At 43.8% G+C, this 22,599-nt stretch overlaps 1 protein-coding gene across 2 annotated transcripts in view; it reads left to right on the plus strand.

The window, feature by feature from the left end:
* Positions 1–17,211: 17,211 nt before the first annotated feature.
* Positions 17,212–22,599, plus strand: part of adcy8 (adenylate cyclase 8 (brain)) — an 87,368-nt gene continuing 81,980 nt past the window's right edge. For both annotated transcript variants that reach the window (XM_017495071.3, XM_017495072.3), the window contains exon 1: positions 17,212–19,326. In XM_017495071.3, the coding sequence (XP_017350560.1) occupies positions 18,457–19,326 (870 nt within the window). In that variant the 5' untranslated portion in view covers positions 17,212–18,456. The remainder of the gene's footprint in view (positions 19,327–22,599) is intronic.

A 22,599-nucleotide genomic window follows, 5' to 3' on the forward strand; every position in this document is an offset into this window, starting at 1 on the left:
GGCGACTCCTTTGGACCCCTATTGCCCAGGAGGCTCTGGAGAAGCTTAAGTGGGCCTTTAGCACAGTCCCCATCCTCAGACACCCGGATCCCTCCAGGCCATTTGTCATGGAAGTTGATGCATCTGAGGTGGGAGTTGGGGCTATCCTGTCTCAAAGATTTGGAGATAGACCCAAGTTGCACCCCGTGGCATTCTTTTCCTGGAAGTTGTCGCCAGTGGAACGCAACTATGATGTGGGGAACTAAGAATTCCTGGCTGTTAAGCTGGCCCTAGAGGAGTGGAGAAACTGGCTGGAAGGAGCCGCACACCCATTTGTTATTTATACGGACCATAAGAACTTGGAGTATCTGAGAACCGCCAAACACCTCATGCCTCGCCAGGCTCGCTGGTCCCTATTCTTTTCCAGGTTCCAATTTACCCTGTCTTATAGGCCCGGCTCAAAGAACACAAAAGCCGATGCATTGTCTCGTATCCACTCCCCAGAGGGGCTGGCGGACCAGTAGAGTTATATCGTGCTTCCCTCCTGCATAGTGGGTGCCTTGGAGTGGACCCTAGAGCAAACCTTAGCCCGTAGCCCCAGGTCACGAATCCCGGCAGCCTGTCCTCCCAGTAAACAGTTCGTACCGAAACGGTATCGTCTAGAACTCATCACCTGGGCTGACATGACATTGGCGATGGGTGACCCGGGGGCCCGCTGCACGTACCAACTGCTGGCCGAAAAGTACTGGTGGCCCAACATGTCTAGGGAGGCTCAGCACATCATATCCTCATGTTCCACTTGCGCTCAGTCCATGGGACCATGTGCTCTACCTGCTGGGAGGTTGGTGCCTCTACACATACCTGAACGCCCGTGGTCCCACCTGGCCCTAGATTTCATAATGGACTTGCATAATGGAAATACCGTGATATTGGTGGTCGTCGATCGGTTTTCGAAATCCCTGTGCCTAATTCCTCTACCGGCCTTTCCATCCACCTTTACCACGAAGGAACTCCTTTTCCAATATGTATTTCAGTACTTCAGCAACCCCGAGGAGATTGTGACTGACAGGGGTCCACAGTTCACATCTCGTGTTTGGGCCAGCTTCATGGAGAAGATGGGAGTCACCGTTAACCTCACTTCTGTGTACCACCCCCAGGCCAACGGACAGGCAGAACCGGCCAACCAAGAGGTCATACGGTTCCTTCGGACCTTGTGTTCCACCAACCCAGGGGACTGGAGCCACTTCCTACTGTGGGCTGAATACACTCAGAACTCGCTACGGCATTCCGCCACCCAGCTCACCCCATTTCAGTGTGTCTTGGGTTACCAGCCACCATTGTTCCCCTGGAACACATCCCACACAGACTCACCAGCAGTTGATGAGTGGTTCCGCCAGAGCGAACAGGTCTGGGAACGCACCTATCAACAGCTGGTGCAGGCGTCCCACACCGCCAAACGAAAGGCCGACCGGCGTCGGAGGGATCACCACAATTATCGACCTGGAATCAGGGTGTGGCTCTCCACAAGAGATTTAAGGTCACCCCTCCCAGGCAAGAAGCTTCAACCTAAATATATTGGGCCCTTTCGAGTCCTGAGACAGATTAATGAGGTCATGTATCGCCTGGACCTACCAAAACACAGTCGCATCACCCCGTTTTTCCACGTCTCACTCCTCAAACCTGTGATACCGAGCCCCTTGGCCAGAGCGGTGCCGGAAGACTCCCCACCAGAACCGCTGGAGATTGAAGGCCGCCCAGCCTAAAGCGTCCGCGACATTCTGAACTCCAGACATAGGAGAGGAAGACTCAAATATCTGGTAGACGGGGAGGGCTATGGACCTGAGGAGCAGTGCTGGGTTCCAGCCCAAGACATTCTAGACACAAATCTGCGTAGAGACTTCCACGCGGCTCATCCCGACAAACCGGGTGCCCAGAGGAGAGGGAGGACTCGGAGGGATTCAGCTCCCGGCATGAGCCCTTGGGGGGTGGCTCTGTTACACCACGGCAAACTCGCGGCTGCAGTTCCCAGCGTGTAGTGCCACCCATGGACATGGTGGACGAGGACTACACTTCCCAGCCATGCCCGCGTTCGAGTTCGCTGGAGTTCTGATTACGAACACCTGCACTACATCAAAAGTTTATGTAAGCATTAAGGAGAGTGTTGAGGTAGGGGGGTGCTGTTCCAGACAAGGTCTTTTACATGAGCATCAAGGCCTTGAATTTGATATGGGCAGCTACAGTATCTCACAAAAGTGAGTACACCCCTCACATTTTTGTTAATATTTGATTATACCTTTTCATTTGACAACACTGAGGAAATGACACTTTGCTACAATGTAAAGTAGTGAGTGTACAGCTTGTGTAACAGTGTAAATTTGCTGTCCCCTCAAAATAACTCAACACACAGCTATTAATGTATAAAACTGCTGGCAACAAAAGTGACTACACCCCTAAGTGAAAATGTCCAAATTGGGCCCAATTAGCCATTTTCCCTCCCCGGTGTCATGTGACTTGTTAGTGTAACAAGGTCTCAGGTGTGAATGGGGAGCAGGTGTGTTAAATTTGGTGTCATCGCTCTCACACTCCATCATACTGGTCACTGGAAGTTCAACATGGCACCTCATGGCAAAGAACTCTCTGAGGATCTGATAAAAAAGAATTGTTGCTCTACATAAAGATGACCTAGGCTATAAGAAGATTGCCAAGACCCTGACACTGAGCTACAGCATGGTGGCCAAGACCATACAGCGGTTTAACAGGACAGGTTCCACTCAGAACAGGCCTCGCCATGGTCGAAAAAAGAAGTTGAGTGCACGTGCACAGCATCATATCCATAGGGAGGTTGTCTTTGGGAAATAGACGTAAGAGTGCTGCCAGCATTGCTGCAGAGGTTGAAGCGGTGGAGGGTCAGCCTGTCAGTGCTCAGACCATATGCTGCACACTGCATCAAATTGGTCTGCATGGCTGTCGTCCCAGAAGGAAGCCTCTTTTAAAGATGATGCACAAGAAAGCCCACAAACAGTTTGCTGAAGACAAGCAGACTAAGGACATGGATTACTGGAACCATGTCCTGTAGTCCGATGAGACCAAGATAAATTTATTTGGTTAAGATGGTGTCAAGTGTGTGTGGCGGAAACCAGGTGAGGAGTACAAAGACAAGTGTGTCTTGCCTACGGTCAAGCATGGTGGTGGGAATGTCATGGTCTGGGGCTGCATGAGTGCTGCCGGCACTGGGGAGCTACAGTTCATTGAGGGAACCATGAATGCCAACATGTACTGTGACATACTGAAGCAGAGCATGATCAGTATGCAGTATTCCAGCATGATAACGACCCTAAACACATCTCCAAGATGACCACTGCAAAAAGAAGCTGAGGGTGAAGGTGATGGACTGGCCAAGCATGTCTCCAGACCTAAACCCTAATGAGCATCTGTGGGGCATCCTCAAACGGAAGTTGGAGGAGCATAAGGTCTCTAACATCCACCAGCTCCGTGATGTCATCATGGAGGAGTGGCAACCTGTGAAGCTCTGGTGAACTCCATGCCCAAGAGGGTTAAGGTAGTGCTGGAAAATAATGGTGGCCACACAAAATATTGACACTTTGGGCCCAATTTGAACATTTTCACTTAGGGGTGTACTCACTTTTGTTGCCAGTGGTTTAGACATTAATGGCTGTGTGTTGAGTTATTTTGAGGGGACAGCAAATTTACTCTGTTACACAAGCTGTACACTCACTACTTTACATTGCAGCAAAGTGTCCTTTCTTCAGTGTTGTCATATGAAAAGATATAATCAAATATTAACAAAAATGTGAGGGGTGTACTCACTTTTGTGAGATACTGTACGGGAAGCCAGTGGAGGGACATGAAGATGGGTGTGACATGGATTTTCTTGGGCTGGTTGAAGATGAGGTGTGCTGCTGCATTCTGAATCATTTGAAGAGGTTTCATGGACAAGAACCTGGACTAGTAGCTGTGTAGCCTGTTCGGTGAGACAGGGTCTGATTTTCTTGATGTTATACAGAATGAACCTACAGGACTATGCAGTTGATGGAGTGTGGTCTGTAAAGGTCAAGTTGTCATCACAAGTCACCCCAAGGTTCCTGGCTGTACCAGTTCGCTTGAGTGTGGTTTAGCCAAGCTTTACAGTGAGGTTGTGTTTGATTGAGGGGCAGACTGGGATGACAAGAAGCTCAGATTTTGCTAAATTGAGATTAAGCTTAAGGTGGTGTTCCCTCATCCAGTTTGAGATGTCAGACAGGCAAGCAGAGATTCGTGCAGAGACAGATGGATCATAAGGCTGGACGGACAAATAGAACTGGGTGTCATCAGCATAGCAATGATATGAGAAGCCATGAGACTCAATCACCTGCCTCAGAGATGTAGTATAAATATAAAAGAGCAGTGGACCCAGAGCTGAGCCCTGGGGAACCCCAGTTGTGAGTTGCTGAGTTTCAGAAATACCTTTCCTCCACAATACCTTGAAGGATCTATCTGAGAGATAGGAGTCCACCCAGCGCAGAGCTGTTCCATTGATGCCTAGGCTGTAGAGAGTAGACAGGAGGATCTGATGATTTGCAGTTTTGAAAGCAGCAGAGAGGTCGATCAGGATGAGAACAGATGATTTTGAGGTTGATCTTGCTAGTCGTAAGGCTCCAGTGATGGAAAGCAGAGCAGGTCTGAAACGGGTATGTAGTTGTCAACCGCAGCAGGGCTAAGTGGTGGTTTTTAAGCACTGGGGTATCACGGGCCTGCTTAAATGAGGTAGGTTATGTGCCATTAGAGAGGGATGTGTTAAAGTTGTGTAAAGCAGGTAATAATGTAGGAGAGATTGACTGAAGAAGGTGAGAAGGGATAGGGTCAATAGGACAGGTTGTGGGATGGCTAGAGAGGAGGAGTTTTGAGACATCAGTCTCTGAGAGAGGAAAGAAGGAGGACAGTTGAGAGTTACATGAAGGAGGAGCTGGTCTATGCATGTATGGGGTTGAGAACTGGTTCTTGATTGATGTAACCTTGATGGAAAAGAAAATGGCAAAGTCGTTTGCAGTGAGAGAGGTAGGGGAAGGGTGAGGAGGGGGACAGAGAAGAGAAGAAAAGGTTTTGAAGTGAGTATGGATATTGGGAGAGCTGCCAATCTTCTATTGGTAGTATATGGCTTTAGCAGTGGAGATGCTATGTGAAAAAGAGGAGAGAAGTGTTTGGTAATTGGTTAGGTCAGTCGATCGTTAGATTTATGCCATTTCCTTTCAGCTGCTCTTAGAGAGCCATGGGCTAGGGGTGATGTTCGACCTGGTCTGGAGGTTAGGGGGCAGATGTTGTCAAGGGAAGATGTCAGAGTGGAACATAGCATGTCAGTTGTGGTGTTTAAGTCCAGTGAGGAGAGGTGGATATCAGAGGGAAGTGAGGTTGTGACAATGGAGGAGAAGTGTGAGGGGGAATGGGAGTGAAGATAGTGATGAAAGGAGAGAGAAGGTGGAGACTGTGAGGGGGAGAGAAATAAAAAGCAGGATAAAGAAATGGTTAGAGGTGTGGGAAGGAGTAATAAGAAGATTGTGTGTGGTGCAGTTACGTGTGAGGATGAGGCCGAGCCATTTGCCGGCTTTGTGAGTTGCTGGAGTGGCGAACTGCTTGAAGTCAAATGTGGGAAGGAGTGCAATAAAATCAGCTGCATGCGGCATGTCTGGGTGAATGTTGAGGAGTTCCGTCATCCAGGTTGATGGACAGTAGCATTTCAAACTCTTTGTTGAACTTCCCCAGTCGATCTGGAGGACGATAAACAACAAGAAAGTACATTTTGGCAGGGTCATTACCTAACCACATGAAATTTGAAGAAAGTGTAGGAGCAAGGGGGAGAAAGGCATGTAAATTTCCCTGTTTTGGAGAGAAGCACACCTGTACCACCCTCTCGTCTGGTGGGGCACGAGGTATGGAAGAAGTTGAGCTTGGAGGCTAGGGTGTGGCAGTGTTCTCAGTCAGAGCCAGCACACTGAGGTTGGAGTGGGTTGCAAAGGCAGGAATGAAATATGCCTTGTTGATGGCAGATTGGCAGTTCCAAAGTCTGATAGAGAACAAGAAGAAATCTGCAGAGGCCACATGAAGAAAGCGTAGGTTGTCCAAGTGTGCCGTGGTCTGCCTGTGCCTGTGGTAAATAACAGGGATAAACTGATGACACATGTCAGTGTGTAAACAGGTAAAAAGTGAAGGGAAGAGAGGAGGAAAAGGTGGAGAAAGACACCTCTTTAATTAGCAAAACAAAGTGTAATCATGTGAATGAGCGACTCCCAACCGAAAGTGAATATTGGAATTAGCTCTAATCTAGCAATGTGTAAATAGCTCATAGCAACAAGGAAGCACAGTTACAGCTTCTATCTGACAACCCATGCTAAACCTAGTTTCAACTAAAAATCTAGAAAGAAACACTTACCAGCTACTGTTCGCCTGGATGAATAATCACTTTTGCTGTAGTTACAATTGACAGGCACACTAATATAGTCCTCAATAAGTGCTGAGCATGCCTCTTTAATTAGAAAAACAAAGTGTAATTGTGTGAACAAGTGACTCACGACCTTTGCACATTACTTTACAGTTCAACTGAAAGTGATGTGCAAGTAGAAGAATGGCTGTGGTCAGTCAGTAGTGGTCTGACTGACCCTTATCAGTTTGTAAAGTAAATGGTAATCTCTCTCTATGCATACACACCTAAATGTTAGCATTTCACAAGACTCTAGAGCCACTGCTTTTATCTCTCTACCTCTATCTCTGGGTACAATTATTCACATGGTATTAGCTTACTGTTAGGCTGAGGACACACATTGATATTTGAATAAAAGCAATGGCAGCAACAAGCTTAATAATGTTGAGGAATGTGCAAAGGACTTTAAACACTGGATGCAGAGTAACTTCCTCCTACTTAATTCTAACAAAAAAGAAGTGCTTATGTTAGGTCCAGCTAGAAGTAAGATATGTGATTAGTGTATGCAGTAAATCTGGATGTCCTTACACTTACATTATGTGCAGCAGTGAAAGACAGTGAAAGTGTGATTATTCATGTCATGTGGATAATAAATATTGCTGTGTGTGTATGTGTGTGTGTGCGTGCGTGTGTGTGTGTACTGGTGCAACCTTGTGAGTTCTCAACTCATCGACAGTAAAATGAGCTGAAAACTTGTAGAATGGCAGGATGGTACAACACGCACACAAACACATACAACAGAAGGAGAGTGGGACAAATTTGGAGAAATAACCTAAAAGGCTTCTGTCCAAAAAACAAGCAATCTCTTCCATCTGCCTGTCTGTCTCTCTCCATCTGTCCTCTTTTTCTGTCTTTATCTCTTCTCTGTCTGATCCAAACCACTTGAATTTTTTCTTAGGAGAAGAGATTAATTGGAGCAGATTTTGACAGCACAAGAGATTAAGAGCTCCAACCTCCACCGCCAAACACACACACACACACACAAGATAGTTGAGATATTTTTTCGTTTTTTCTTTCTTTTTTCTTTCTTTTTTTTTCATTTTGCATTTGCCCAACATTTATTCAATAAATGAATCTCACTTGTTTTACATAAAGCCGTGCTGCTTGAAAGTTTTTTTGCTTTTGAGTAAATCCGACCTGATGGCTGCAGCAGTTCCAAAAGGTGTTTTATGAGGAAGTCTAAATGATTACAATCTGATTAGTTGAAGTGCATATATATGAAATTTAAAAGCTTCTGCTTTCACCAAGTGCTGTATGTGTAAGTTGACCATTGCAAACTGCTGCCCTCCATCAGCAGCACAGACTTCACTGAAGGAGGTAAGAAATCTAATCCTGAGCTTTTTGCACTTGATAATTTTCATTACTTAAAGAGGCAGATACATTTATCCAAAGAGAAGTACAATTTAGGCCGAATTCAATCTAAGCCTAAAATTGTTAATGGACTCAACAGTTATGCCTTATCACTTTCTTTCACTAACTGTACTCAAACAGGTGCAAGATACAGTAGATGCACAGTCACACGGTCATACTTGCATGGTCATACTAGTACTAGTTCACTCAGTCACACCTATAAGCAATTTAGAGTCAACCATCCACATACAGACATGTTTTTGGGAGGTGGGAAGAAACCTGGAAACCCCAAAGAAACACATGCAGACATTAGGAGAACATGCGAAGCCGTACATATAGTAAAACAAGCTCAGGATCAAAGAGAATATCAAAGATACACTCTTAAGAGTCTATTGAAATACTTCCCAATAACCAGAAAAATGCTCAACAATTACCTCAAAAGAAAAAAAAAGCCCACTCTCAGAGGAAGAGTGCTGAGAAGGATACACTATCAGTGTTCATGCTTTCTCGGAGGAGTTGCCTTTTATAAGAATATCTCATATTACATAAACCAGTCATATAACTCACATGGGTTATTTATTATTTCTGAAGTGCAATTCCATATTTGCAGTAGTCATGCCTTCCCTTCAGTATAACTCAGTGTTGCCAATTTAAGCAGTGAGCAGCCATGGTTTCTGGGCAGACGGACCATCAAATCAATAGACCATATGATTGCAGTAGAATATGGAGCGCTAAAATACATTAATTCATTAACCATGTTGTTCTGATAAGGGTTGCAGTAGTTCCAGGGGCAATTTAGTGTAGCCAATTGATCTATACGTATGTTTTTTGGAAGCTTAAGGAAACCCACCCAGACATGGGGAGAACGTGTGAATCTCCAAACAGACAGTAAACAGGACTCAGGATCAAACCAGTAACCCTCAGCATGACAACCTTGGTTGTCACAAGTAAGTCATTTTCTGCTAGAAAATGAAGTAACATGATGTGAAATGAAAGACACAGAAAAGATGGAATGAGTCCAGTCAAGAATTTCTTTATACAAGTTCATTTATGCCATTGATTAAACTTACACTGATTAGCCATAACATTAAAGCCACTGACAGGTGAAGTGAATAACATTGATTATCTCCTTACAGTGGCACCTGTCAAGGGGTAAGATATATTATGCTGTAAGCGATCAGTCAGTTCTCAAAGTTGATGTGTTGGAAGCAGGAAAAATGCCCAAACATAAGGATCTGAGTGCCTTTGACCAAATTGTTATGGCTAGATGACTGGGTCAAGGCATCTCCAAAAGGGCGGGTCTTGTGGGGTGTTCCCGGTATGTAGTGGTTAGTACCTAGTACCAAAAGTGGTCCAAGGAAGGTCAAATAGTGAACCGGTGACAGGGTTCATTGATTCATTTGGGGAGTGATGGCTAGCCCGTCTGGTCCAATTCCACAGATTGCCTTCATGGCAAGAGAATTCCCGAATGGCAGTGGCCTCTTTCAGCAGGATAATGTGCCGTGCCACACTGCAAAAAATTGTTCCGGAATGGTTTGTGGAACATGACAAAAATGTGTTGACTTGGCTTCCACACAACAAAATCCCCAGTGTTGATTTAACACCCAGAGTGTTGAATGCACACCCTACAGTGTTTATTTAAGTCCATTGGACACAAATGAACACTCTGGGTGTTAATTCAACACTAGGGATTTTACTGTGCAATTTCCCAAGATCTCCAGCTGATCAAGCATTTGTAGGATGTGCTGGACATGGAAGTCTGATCCATCCCACCTCCCAACTTACAGGATTTAAAGTATCTGCTGCTAACATCTTGGTGCCAGATACCACGACACACCTTCAGAGGTCCATGCCTCGATGGGTCAGAGCTGTTTTGGTGGCATAAGGGGACCTAAATAATATTAGGCAGGTGGTTTTAATATAATCTAACAAAAGTATTAATTTTCAGAAAAAGTCCCTTGCCAGGGAGAACCATTTAACACTCTGCAGTAATTCACAATGCCATTTTGTCAATGCAATTTTTTAACTTTTGAAATACACTGCTGAAGTGACAGTGGCACACACTCTGTGCTTGAAATGTTGTCCGTCACGCTATTCCCTACATTGCAAAATTCACGAGCACAACATAGAATACTAACATAGAGAACATAATTGGTAAAATATTTCATATTGTCACGATCTCCCCTTTAGTTGATAACTGTGACATTTTTTACTGTGGACACGTGCGTTTGTTTTGTTTCTGTTCTGTCTCCTCCCTGTTTTGTCATTGGTTGTTGTTCGATGTTGTGGCTTCATTGTTTTCAGCTGTCAGCACTTAACGCCAATTATGTTTGTGATAAATACCTCTCACTTCCCACTACTCCTTGTGGAGTATTATGGTTAGATAGTAGATAGTTAATGTTACATGTTACGTACCTCGATAGATTAATTTAGTTTAAGGTTAGATTAGTTCACTTAGACCATGCTGGTGTATTCCGTTCCCAGTTCCCAGTCTTAGTTTCATGTTTTGTGTTTTGACCCCGTTTCCAGTGACCGTGACATTGATTCCTGCCTAGCCTCGTTTATGCCTGTTTGCCGATCGCACGTCCCGCCTGTTTCTGACTACCTCTCTGTTTTAAAATTTGGATTTACCTGCATATCTCTCTTCAATAAAGCTCTTAACTGTGATTGCATCTGTCCTGAAACTCATTCCGTGACACATATGCTACTTTTGGGTTTTTCAAGCTTCTTATTCTACTAGTGAATAATTTTGTTTCTAGAAATAAATGCTTAAAATTAGAAGAAAATTTTTTTTTTCCAGTAGAACAAGACTATTTCAAGCATGAAATTAGTAGAATATGTCTAGAAATAGGCTTAATAATCTTATGTTTGGTTTGTTGTAATCAGTGTTGGGTAAGTTACTCAAAAAAAGTAATCCACTACAAATTACTAATTACTACTTTAAAATTACATTACTGCATGTAAAAAGTAATCAGATTACTAATTACATTACTTTCACATTACTTTCAAAACCTATCAAACCTACACTATGCTACAAAGTCAAACTAAGTTCTTTCTTTTAGGCACAGCTAAGATATCATTGTATGGGTTTAGATGCTACAGTGCCATGCGAAGTACATTATCTTTCTTTATCTTTCTTTATGCTCTGCTTATATCATGTTTGTAACGTTACGTAGACAGGAGGCGGACACATGCACAGATGAAAGTCTTTATTAAACTTAAAGACACAAAACCAAAGTAATCCAGTCTTCACAGGCAAACGGGAACGTGGCATAACAATATCCTTCCAGGCATGAAAACAAACGATACCAACAATACAAATCTTACAACTAATACCACTAATAATACCAAGCCCCGTGCTCAGTAACTCAGGCATTTAAATACAAAGTATAATCAACTCAAAACGCAATCACCTGTGACAAATCAGAATGACTAGCACTAACACTCAACCCGGGATCGAGTGAACCAAAACAAAGTCATGTGACTCATCCGAAGACGAGCCACAGTGCCATCCGCTGGCCGTATCGTCACAGAACCCCCCTCCAAACGGTGCTCCTCGTGGAGCACCAAGAACCCCCCTCCAACAGGGGTCCTGGGCCCCTGTACGAATTGTCTCTCGCTGCCACAGAAAGTGAGGCAGCCTCCGTCGGACAGCAGATGGGCGGAGCAGTACCCCCACTGGGGTTGAAAGTCAGGGCACCACCCCCGGCGGCATGAGAATTCTGGGCGCCGCCCCCGGCGGCTCTGGAATGCAGGGCACCGTCCCCGGCGGCACTGGAACACAGGGCGCCACCCCTGGCGGCACTGGAACACAGGGCACCGTCCCCAGCAGGACCAGACAGCGGGATGGCCTCCTCAGCCAGGCAGGGCAGCAGGACAGCTTCCTCGTCTGTGCAGGGCAGCGGGACGACCTCTTCGGCTGGTTTGGACAGCAGGACAGCTTCCTCGGCTGTGCAGGACAGCAGGACGACCTCTTCGGCTGGGCTGGACAGCAGGACAGCTTCCTCGGCTGTGCAGGACAGCGGGACGACCTCCTCGGCCGGGCTGGACAGAAAGACACCTTCCTCGGCTGTCGGAAGCTCCCCTGCAGAGACCTCCCCGTAGGTCTCAAGCTGCAGCTCTGAGGTCGCCCTGTTGACCTCAGGCGGGAGCTCCACAGCTGAGGCCTCCCCGTAGGCCTCAGGCTGGAGGTCTGCTGTCCTCTTTGCCCCCCCCCAAGAAAATTCTGGGCCAGCCTTCACCTCAGGACTGCGCGGCGTGGTGCAACTCCCCTGCCGTGGGAAGCCCCAGATGTTCCAGCCTCTTTGCTGGCTGCATTGCACGGCGTGGTTCTCCGGTGGCGGGGACGGGGTAAAGGGCGTGGCATGGCGCGTAGCACAGCTTGCAGCTGTCTCTGTTCAGCCATCATGCGCTTGAGCCGAGCAAGTTCCTCACTGAGCTGTTGGTTGCGCTCCCCGAATGACGCGGATGATGGCGAGGCGCATGGACCGGCTCACTGCAGCAGTTTTTGTTGCGCAATCTGGTGAGTGAGCCGTGCCAGTGCTTCGTCTAGTGTTCTTTGCTTCTCCCAGAACACTCGGTCCAACTCCGCGCTCATCTTCTACTTGATCTGCTGCTTCTGTGTTAGGCTCAGTATTCTGTAACGTTACATAGACAGGAGGCAGATGCAGGCGCAGATCAAAGTCTTTATTAAACTTAAAGACACAAAACCAAAGTAATCCGGTCTTCATAGGCAAACGGGAACGTGGCATAACAATATCCTTCCAGGCATGAAGACAACCGATACCAACAATACAAATCTTACTACTAATACCACTAATAATACTGAGCCCCGTGCTCAGTAACTCAGGCGTTTAAATACAAAGTATAATCAACTCAAAACGCAATCACCTGTGACAAATCAGAATGACTAGCGCTAACCCTCAACCCGGGAGTGAGTGAACCAAAACTAAGTCATGTGACTCATCCGAAGACGAGCCACAGTGCCTTCCGCTGGCCGGATCGTCACAATGTTCACATAAACTGGAGCTCATTTAGACATTTAGACATCTTGTTTTCCTGCTCAGCATCAGAGGATATTATTGTTTCAGTTTCAGCCCATTTACTGGTTTAAAAAAAAACTGTGTATATCAATTTTTCCTCACACTGACTGTGAGCTAGAGTTGAGAGCTGTCAGCCAATAAGACACGAGTATTTCCAAATATTTTCCTGCAAACCCTGTCTGACTGGCCTTGCCTCTGTTCACTGAAGATATAAAATTGCAGGCGGTCTTCTTTTACTGACGTTCAGTTACATAGTGGCAAACCGCTCCAAATGGAGAATTATTTGAGACTAAAGAAAAAATCTTCAAGGCAAAACATGATTTATTTTAAAAATACATTATACTTAATATTGTTTTCTTAGTGTGAATGTGTATGTGATTGTGCCCTGCGATGGATTGGCACCCTGTCCAGGGTGTACCCCGCCTTGTGCCCGATGCTCCCTGGGATAGGCTCCAGGTTCCCCGCGACCCTGAAAAATAGTAAGCGGTTGAAGATGGATGGATGGATGGATTGTTTTCTTAACAATAAATTTGTAACACAACTAAAATAATTTTATTGACATCAGTAACTGTATTCAATTTACATAAATTTAAAATGTAATGCATTACATTACTGTGTTATCAGAAAAAGTAATTAGACTACAGTAACCCATTACACCCGACTGTGGTTATACTATTGTAATAGGGAATACTAGATACATGTGTCTAAATTCATGATATTTTCACTTACTATGATGTTTTTTGCAGTGTAGTTCCATCGCATAAACAAATATGTTAGTTAACTCAGTATCCATAAAATTATTTGACCTGTATCAATCCTAAGGACAATAAAGTAACTGAGCACACTATAAACCATACGTTATTGCACATTTTTATATCTTGTTGGGCATGTTACATTGAGGGTCCTGGAATTCTCAGCAGCATACGTGTGACTACGACACACCAAGATGATTTTCACAGATAAATTAATCCTAAAATCACCTCTGCTTCCAACGTCCTTGAAATATCTGACAGTTTTGACCTTGTGGAGACTCTGAACTCTGTCTGGTCCCCACAATTAAAATGTATTATTTTATTTTATTTATTTATTATTGTTATTATTATTATTAGTAGTAGTAGTAGTATTTTACAAAAGCTTGTATTGTAAAAGCTAAAAAGAACCAAAAGGCCATTTGCCTTAATGTCTTAATGCACTTCAAATGTCTCAAGAGCTATTTTAGTAAAGCAGAATTGTTCTCTCTCTCTCTCTCTCTCTCTCTCTCTCTCTCTCTCTCTCTCTCTGTCTGGGCTCCACTATATAGGTTGTATAAACTAGCTTGAACCAGCTGCACTGAGTGTGTGTGCATGGGCAGGGCTTCCAATTAAGATGACATATGAAATGGACCCATAGAGGTACAAGTGTCAAATCTCCTCCATTCCCTTGTTATATCTCTCTCTCTCTCTCTCTCTCTCTCTCTCTCTCTCTCTCTCTCTCTCTCTCTCTCTCCTCTGTTTGCTCTCTCAAGGGTTTCATGTCTGTGTTTCATTTAAAAGTTGGAGAGATCAGATAATCAAGCCCTCTCTGTTACCGTTATCCTCTTACCTCCAAACCCACTTCCTTTCCTCAAATACACTTCACACACTTCACCCAAGGCCTTGGAATACAGCCAAGATGCACATGAACACACACACACACACACACACACACACAGAGAGAGAGAGAGAGAGAGAGAGAGAGAGAGAGAGAGAGAGAGAGAGAGAGAGAGAGAGAGAGAGAGAGAGAGAGAGAGAGAGAGCGCTTTGAATGGAAGGAAGAAAAACCCATAAACAAGCAACAACTGAAGGCAGCTAAAGTAAAGGCCTGGAAAAGCATCTCAAGTGAGGAAACTCAGCATTTGGTGATGTTCATAGGTTCCAGACTCAGACTGCAAAGGAATTTCATCCACGTATTAAAAATAATCATTATATTTATAATTATGTTAATTTGTCCAATTACTTTTTAGCCTGTGAAAAAGAAGGGACTCTGCAATCCCTAAAGAGTTAACACAACTTTTTTGTTCAACCCGTGGAGTTAAAGTTGAAAGTCAACACTTCAATCATAGCTTGATTGCTTCATTTCAAATCCATTGTGGTGGTGTACAGAGGTATAATTACGAAAAATATGTCACTGTCCAATTGCTTATGGACCCAACTGTATTGACTCATAATACACAGTTCATATACTTTGCTCCATGTAAATTGGTGTCAGGCACCAGGGACGGATGCAAATGCAGGTACAGAAAATGCTTTATTAGGAAAACTTGCAAACAAATCCAAATCGTAAGGTGAAATCAGGAACAGGAAGCAGTGGATTGGCAAACAGCATAAACTAGGCAAAGCAACTTATTATTATTATTGTTAGTCTTATTTTTATTCTTATTGTTGTTGTGGCACACAGTGGCTTAGTGTTTAGCACATTTGCCTCACACCTCCAGGGTTAGGGATTCGATTCCTGCCACAGCCTGTGTGTGTGTAGTTTGCATGTTCTCCCCATACAGTGAGGGTTTCCTCCGGGTACTCCAGTTTCCTCCCAAAGTCCAAAGACATGCATGGTAGGCTGATTGGAATGTCCAAAGTGTCCGTAGTGTGTGAATGTGTATGTGAGTGTGTCCTGTGATGGAATGGCACCCTGTCCAGGGTGTACTAGATGAACTGTATGTTGAATCTGATATTCTGCTTGAAGGTCTTTTGAAAAACATAGACATTTTGAATGAAAGGGTAGGGCATTCTGAATGTGGCACCTTTTATTCTTCTGTCATCTGATCAGGGGAGCTCTGAAGGCCAAGCGATTTGAAATGTATTGTTCTATAGTGAGAAGTATAATTTTGAGGAAAAAATAGAGAACATTCAGGATGGTTTACAGTTTTTCTAGGATTGGTCATCTCAGCTTGCTAGGTCAGGCAGTATAATGGTCACAGAAATCATTAGCAACCCAATAGCTAAATCCATGGACCTACAGGCAGTGATTAACATATTACATGTGAAAGTTAATGACAAAATGATGAACAACTATTGGCTTTGGGAAAGGGTAATGAGGATAAAGTCCCTTTTGTCAAAAAGAACATGGCAGCATGGCTTAGGTTTACAGCTGCAACCATACGATTTCTGGACCACTGTCCTTTGGACAATATGGAGGTGTTTGGTCACACAAAACCATGTTTGATGAAAACTGAACAAAGTGTATAATGAAAAATGCCTCAATACATCTGTCAGGCACAGCTGCAGAGCGGTCATAAATTGGGCTTATTTTGCAGCTACAGAATCTGAACACCTTGTAGTCATTGATCTTGAACTCTCCTTTACACCAAGGTATTCTACCATCAAATGTGAGCCCATCTGTTTGACAAGTAAAGTTTGGTTGGAATGGCCAACTCAGAGTCTAAAGCTCAACCTCATTAACCATCTATGGTATCATGCTGCCTTTAAGTAATGTAACCATGTTTCACTTATAACAAGCATGTAAACATGGTTATATGAATCTGGTGAAGAGCCTTAACACAATGATTCCAAACAGTGACTGGGCTGATTATCACTTACCCTCCTATCAACACCTTCAGTCTCCGCAATTTTGACTGGCTGTTGTAATTACTCTTAAGTGTAACACTTCTTATTGGGTGTTCAGGTCCCATGGGATGTGCAGGAAGAACAATCACAACCTTAAGCAATTCAGTCAGAATAGAAACTTACTTCCATTGTGCACACATATGAAGGAAGTGACACTGCAGATAAAAGCATTAAAAAAAAACAACATAAAAACAGACACATAAAGTATAATAATAAGTAATATTATATAATAGTAATAATTACAGGATTTAATTAGGATATATTTATGGTACCTAAATGCCTTATAATATTGTTAATATATAACAGTTTTGACCTTCCTGCCTTAGGGTTATGGTAAAGTGTAGGTTAGCTGTAATTTATTTACCCCTGCAAAGTGTGTGTGTGTGTGTGTGTGTGTGTGTGTGTGTGTGTGCTTAATGCAGTATTAATGAGACAGTGTGATATTACGGCACAAGATGTTCAGTTCTGTTTAATTTTCCTCACCATCACACCGTGGCATGAAATACTACACTGGCAGCGGACAAAACTGGTTCACTCTAAACAAGAACGAACGGAAAAAACAAACAAACAGACAGACACACAATTAATAGGCTAAGTAAGTGGCGCAGCGCGTATGGGGGACGTGATGAGTCACCGGAGAGGCGTCGATCAGCTCTGATATGCCGCAGTCTGAGTCTCGCGCTCTAAAATATCTGAAAAAGACGAAAAGTCGGTGAGTCAGTGCACCGGCAAAGTTCCGCCTGACTTAAACACCCACTCCAGCTGTCCAGCGCAAGAACACACGGGTCTGTCTTCACACATACAGAATCAGGGGTGATTTTATCGCTCTTTAGTCCTTATAATTATATACGGTTGACCAATAACCGTTTTTTGTTTGTTTGTTTGTTTTGTGATTCTGTGAAATACCTAATCATGAATAGCTGCAAGACTGGCAGGATAATAAATATTACTGACACATACACTCACGCACGCGTTCGCTGTCTGCCTGCCGGTGCATAAAGCGGAGAGACAAAAGGAGCGCGCTGGGCGGGGAGGGCGGACGAGGCTAGGGCTGTGTGACGTCATATTTACTCAGCTGACACACTGCTCGCCCCATGCCTCAACTAGCCGGGACACACACACACACATACACATTCATACAGACAAACACAGGCACACATCCCTCTCGCTGACAAGCTGTCATTTCAGTGTGAAGAAGTGTCTGTATCAGGTCGAGCTCTGCACGCGACTGGCTTGTGCTGATGCTGACTTTCTGCGCGAGGCTGCGTTACATGCTATGCTTGTATGCTGTTTGAAGAAGGGGGACCGCGCTGTACTGCGCCTTCTATATGTTTTCCCTCCTCGCATGGTGGTCCAGTCCCCCGAAATGAGGTGCAGGCTGACACGTCGCCCGGGGTTACTGCGCTGGCGACACTGATACGTTTTCGTCATTGCGATTGAAGATGCCGGCGACACCAGATCTCCACTCAGCATTAAGCTGAGGATTCCGAGAATTCCTGGAGTTTGTGCTGCAGGTACGTTCAGTAGAAGCGATCTGTCTTGACTTTCCAGGGCGCCACGCACCCACGCAAGCGCGCAAACGTAAAGTGACAGAGTGCGCTCTCTATGCGGGGCGTGGGAGGCGGAATGGCGCCGCGCCTCTTGCAAATTCTTGCCTATGCACTTGGGTCTAGCGGTGGAAAATAACGGGACGCCGCTATAGGACTACACATCCACTAGCGTCACCGCCGCATGGCAGGGCCACCACGAGCAAACCCTTCTGACTTCGAGGACTCCTGTGCTAAGCGGTAGATTTTTGAAAACGACACCGCCCGAGGACAAAGGTCACTGTAGGTGAGACCCTGATCATGCATGGCTATTGTTTTCTCATGAGCCTGTTTGTTCCAGGCGCACGCTTGACTCACTGCGGAGTCAAAACCTCACTCGCTGCGCTGAACATGTTTAATTAGTCCTTACACACATCCGCATACCTACATACGCACACATAAATAGGCTAGTCACAGAGAATAGTAGGCTATAGGGTCCGGGAACTATGGAATTATCCGAAGTCCGGTGTTCCAGCGAGAGCGATGAGCTGTACACTATCAACAAAACCCCCACGAATAACAGCGGCGGACGACCGAAGCGGCTGCTGTGGCAGAACGCAGTGCGCCACATCACCGAGCAGCGATTCATCCACGAACACAACAACCCCAAGGCCGCTTCTGCGGATGAGACACCAGGACAAGACTTGCGCAAACTGTCAGCTGGGAGGACGTCTGTGAGCGAGCGGCACAACAACTGCGGCACGAAAGTGTTCCCGGAGCGCTCGAGCAGTGACCTGGGTTTCCTGCAGCTCGACTGCGCACCCAGCAACTCGGACTTCTTCGTGAGCTGGGGCTGCGCGTACCGGGGCGTGATCTTCCCCACGCTGCGTTACGCGTTCAAATCGCGTGAACTCGAGCGCTTGTACCAACGCTATTTCTTGGGTCAGCGGCGCAAATCTGTGGCGGTGATGAACGTCCTGGACGTGGTGACCAAGCTGACGCTGCTCGTGCTGCACCTGACTCTCGGCGCCACGCCTGTGGACCCGATAAAGGGCGCACTGCTTGGCTTCTTTGCCGGCGTCGAGGTGGTTATTTGTGCGCTCGTCGTGGTGCGCAAGGACGCGACCTCTCACGGCTACCTGCAGTACAGCGGCGTTGTTACGTGGGCGGCCATGGCTACGCAGATCTTGGCCACGGGACTTGGCTACGGGCTGCTGGGAGACGGCGTGGGTTACGTGCTCTTTACGCTCTTCGCTACCTACAGCATGCTGCCGCTGCCGCTCACGTGGGCCATCGTGGCAGGAGTGCTGACCTCCGCGCTGCACATAGCGCTCCAGCTGCTCGTGGCGCCCCATGTACAGCTTTCCACCAATCAGGTAGTAATGGAAATAGTTTGGAATTTTCACATTCTTACTCTTTATGTTAATGAAACAAAGTTTCATTGCGCACGCACCGTTTAAGTAAATGGCATAGCCTATAGCATAATATAATATTATTGGGTCAATGATGACTTTAACCTACTTGGTCATGCTGTATATAAAAAGCTTTGTATAATGTGGAAAAAAAAGTTCAGTCTATTGCCATTGTTTTAGTAACCGTTTGTTTCAAATCTCGTCGCCATCTCGTGCTGGAATCCTGCACGTTCAGGTCGCTGTCCACGTGCTGAAACCGTGATCCCGGAATATCTATCTGCTGTGTAACATCAAACAACCAGAATCAATTACCAAATAATTTGTCTTTTGCGACTGATGCAATTTATAGAGTGCATTATTATTTTTTATTTTTAATTTCCGTCTTGTCTAACCTTTCTTGCCTTCAACACATGACACAGTTCTGAAGTCTGCAATGTGCTGATTATCTAAAATTGAACGAAAATGTTTATTTAATATTTTTAAGAAGCTTAGCCTTTAGTAAAGACTGACTGAAATCCATTTTAAGTGCATGTTTAGTAATTTGTGACACATAGGCTATTTTCATTAATTATGGTTTTACTTTAATCCTCAGATACACCTTTAAAACGTTATATACCTGTAGCATACAACAAATCAAATTTCAATTTCATCAACTTATTCCAGTATTGTATGAAAACAGTAGACTCAGTAAAACTGACTACATATTAAGATGGTACAATAAATAAACATTTTATAATTTGTTCCCTACAGCAGTAACAACAATAATGGTTTAGAAAATCTTTCATATTTTCCAAATTCATATCCACTGTTTTCTAAAATTCTGTATGAGCAAATTAATTAAAAATCATCACTACAAGGTAAGTAACATTTTATTTCTTGAGGTAGGAGCATAACACAGGACATTAAGTAAATACAGTATATTGAAATAAACATCAACATCAAATGCCAAAAATTCCACTAAACACACTAAAATATTTGCATAGTTAGTAGCAAACCTTAATAGAGATCTATATTTCCTGTCTACCTTATTCCCCTCCTTATTGCAATAATTTAATGCACATTAAATGCGCATAAATCAATCAATGCATAATTTAACATTAACCTCTCTCCACTTAACCTGAAGCACATTCAGTAATCTTGAAAATGACTGAATTATAAACATATGTACATGACTATTATTTGTTCATTTATGCATATGTGCGTCATAAGTATATGTAATATATCGGTATTAAACAATTTTATAACCATATCAAATTGTCTAATACCAATTAGTTCTGTGTTGGTGGTGTTTATTTAAGGCATTCAGTGGTGACGGACTGGACTGGGGTTTGGTTAGGAAAGTGACCGGTTGAAATAGTGTTTAGTTTGCAGTTATGTCTTTGTGGATTGTAAGGTAAACATAGCTAGATTAGTGTTTTAGTATAGTTAGAATAGTTAAGTATAGAAAAGTATAGTTAGAAATGTCTGTGGAGGCAGATCAGAATAGTGATAGAAGTGTTTATCACATTACTGAGTGACAAAGCCTCTAGTGATAACAGAGAAATAGGTCAATAAGCATTCAACTGAATTGAGATTTTCTTGATTTTATGCGTTATTTATGACATGGTAAAACAGCAAATCTATATATTTCCAGTAAATTACAGATCAATCATTTGTCTTTCAACATAGCTATGTGTTTGAATGTTTCAATCTAGCTATATGTTGGCAAGGAACACATAGCTAGCCAGGCCACATAGGTGTATTTATAAACACATATTTATAGACCATTTTTCATGCATTTTAATATCAGATATTGTTGTGCATCTAATTTGATTATCTAAGCAAAGCTCTACAAAAAAGTAACTAATGTTGAAGGGCTAGAGGACACAGACAACACAGAAATGTTTCAAACAGTACATCTACTGGGCATGTCCAACAAAGTGTACACAGCAATGCTGTTGCACCTGAAACACTGGCACCAGCACCACGCACAATGACATACTGTATTATTCAAGTAATCGACTCAGCACAGCAGTGACATGGACATGGTCATGGCATATGATATGTGTACCTGATAAAATGACCAATGAGTACAGAAAAAAAATATCTGAAATTGTTTATCTTGGTTTCAGTTTTTACATCACAAAAGCCTGCCATTTTACATGTGTGTAGTCTTTTTATATCCACTGTAAAAACTGCTGCTGTAATCATAAAGACTGGTGAACAACTGAACTACTGAACATCCTTTCAACACATAAATCTGTTTGATTATATAGTGTATAACTGTAGAAAAGTAATGGCTTATGGTAATGGTATCACCCAGAAGAGAATGGGCTCCATTTTGAATTTGCTTCCTCTCACGGTTTCTTCCTCATGCCATCTCAGGAAGTTTTCCTTTGCCACTGCCACCTCTGGGATCCAAATATAAATTTACATGTTCATTTACATTTATACATTATCTCCTCATGAATATTAAACTATGCATGGATTAAAAAAGTAAAGCTGCTTTGTGACCATTTCTATTGTTAAAAGTGCTATACAAAAACATTTGAACTGAATTGAATTGAATATACAGTGGGGGAAATAAGTTTTGAATGTGTCAAAATTTTTTTCAGTAAATATATTTCCAATGAGGCTATTCACATGAAATTTTCACCAGACTTTGGTATTACCTCAAGAAATCCACACATATAAATAAATCCAAACACTATAGTCCATAAATAAAGTTATGTGTAATAAAGAGGAATGGCACAGGAACAAAAGTATTGAACACGCTAACTGAAATTTATTTAATACTTAGTGGAGAAGCCTTTGTTTGTAATGACAGCTTCAAGATGCTTCCTGTATGAAGAAATTAATTGGCCATAGTATTCAGGTGTGATTTTGGCCCATTCTTCTAAACATATTGTCTTTAAATCTTGTTGAATTGGATTCAAGTCAGGTGATTGACTGGACCATTCTAACACCTTGTTTTTTTTTTCCGTGAAATCAATTGAGAGCTTCCTTTGCAGTATGCTTTGGATCGTTGTCCTGCTGGAAGGTCCACCCACGTCTCATCTTCATCATCCTGGTGGATGGCAGCAGATTCTTCTCAAGAATCTCCCGGTAAAGGGCTCCATTAATCGTTCCTTCAATTATATGAAGTCTGCCAGTACCATGCGATGAAAAACAGCCCCACACCATGATGCTTCCACCTCCAAGCTTCACTGTTGGTATAGTGTTTTTAGGGTGATGTGCAGTGCCATTTCTTCTCCAAAC

Source organism: Ictalurus punctatus, chromosome 20 (assembly GCF_001660625.3).
Source record: "Ictalurus punctatus breed USDA103 chromosome 20, Coco_2.0, whole genome shotgun sequence".
Taxonomy (NCBI): domain Eukaryota; kingdom Metazoa; phylum Chordata; class Actinopteri; order Siluriformes; family Ictaluridae; genus Ictalurus; species Ictalurus punctatus.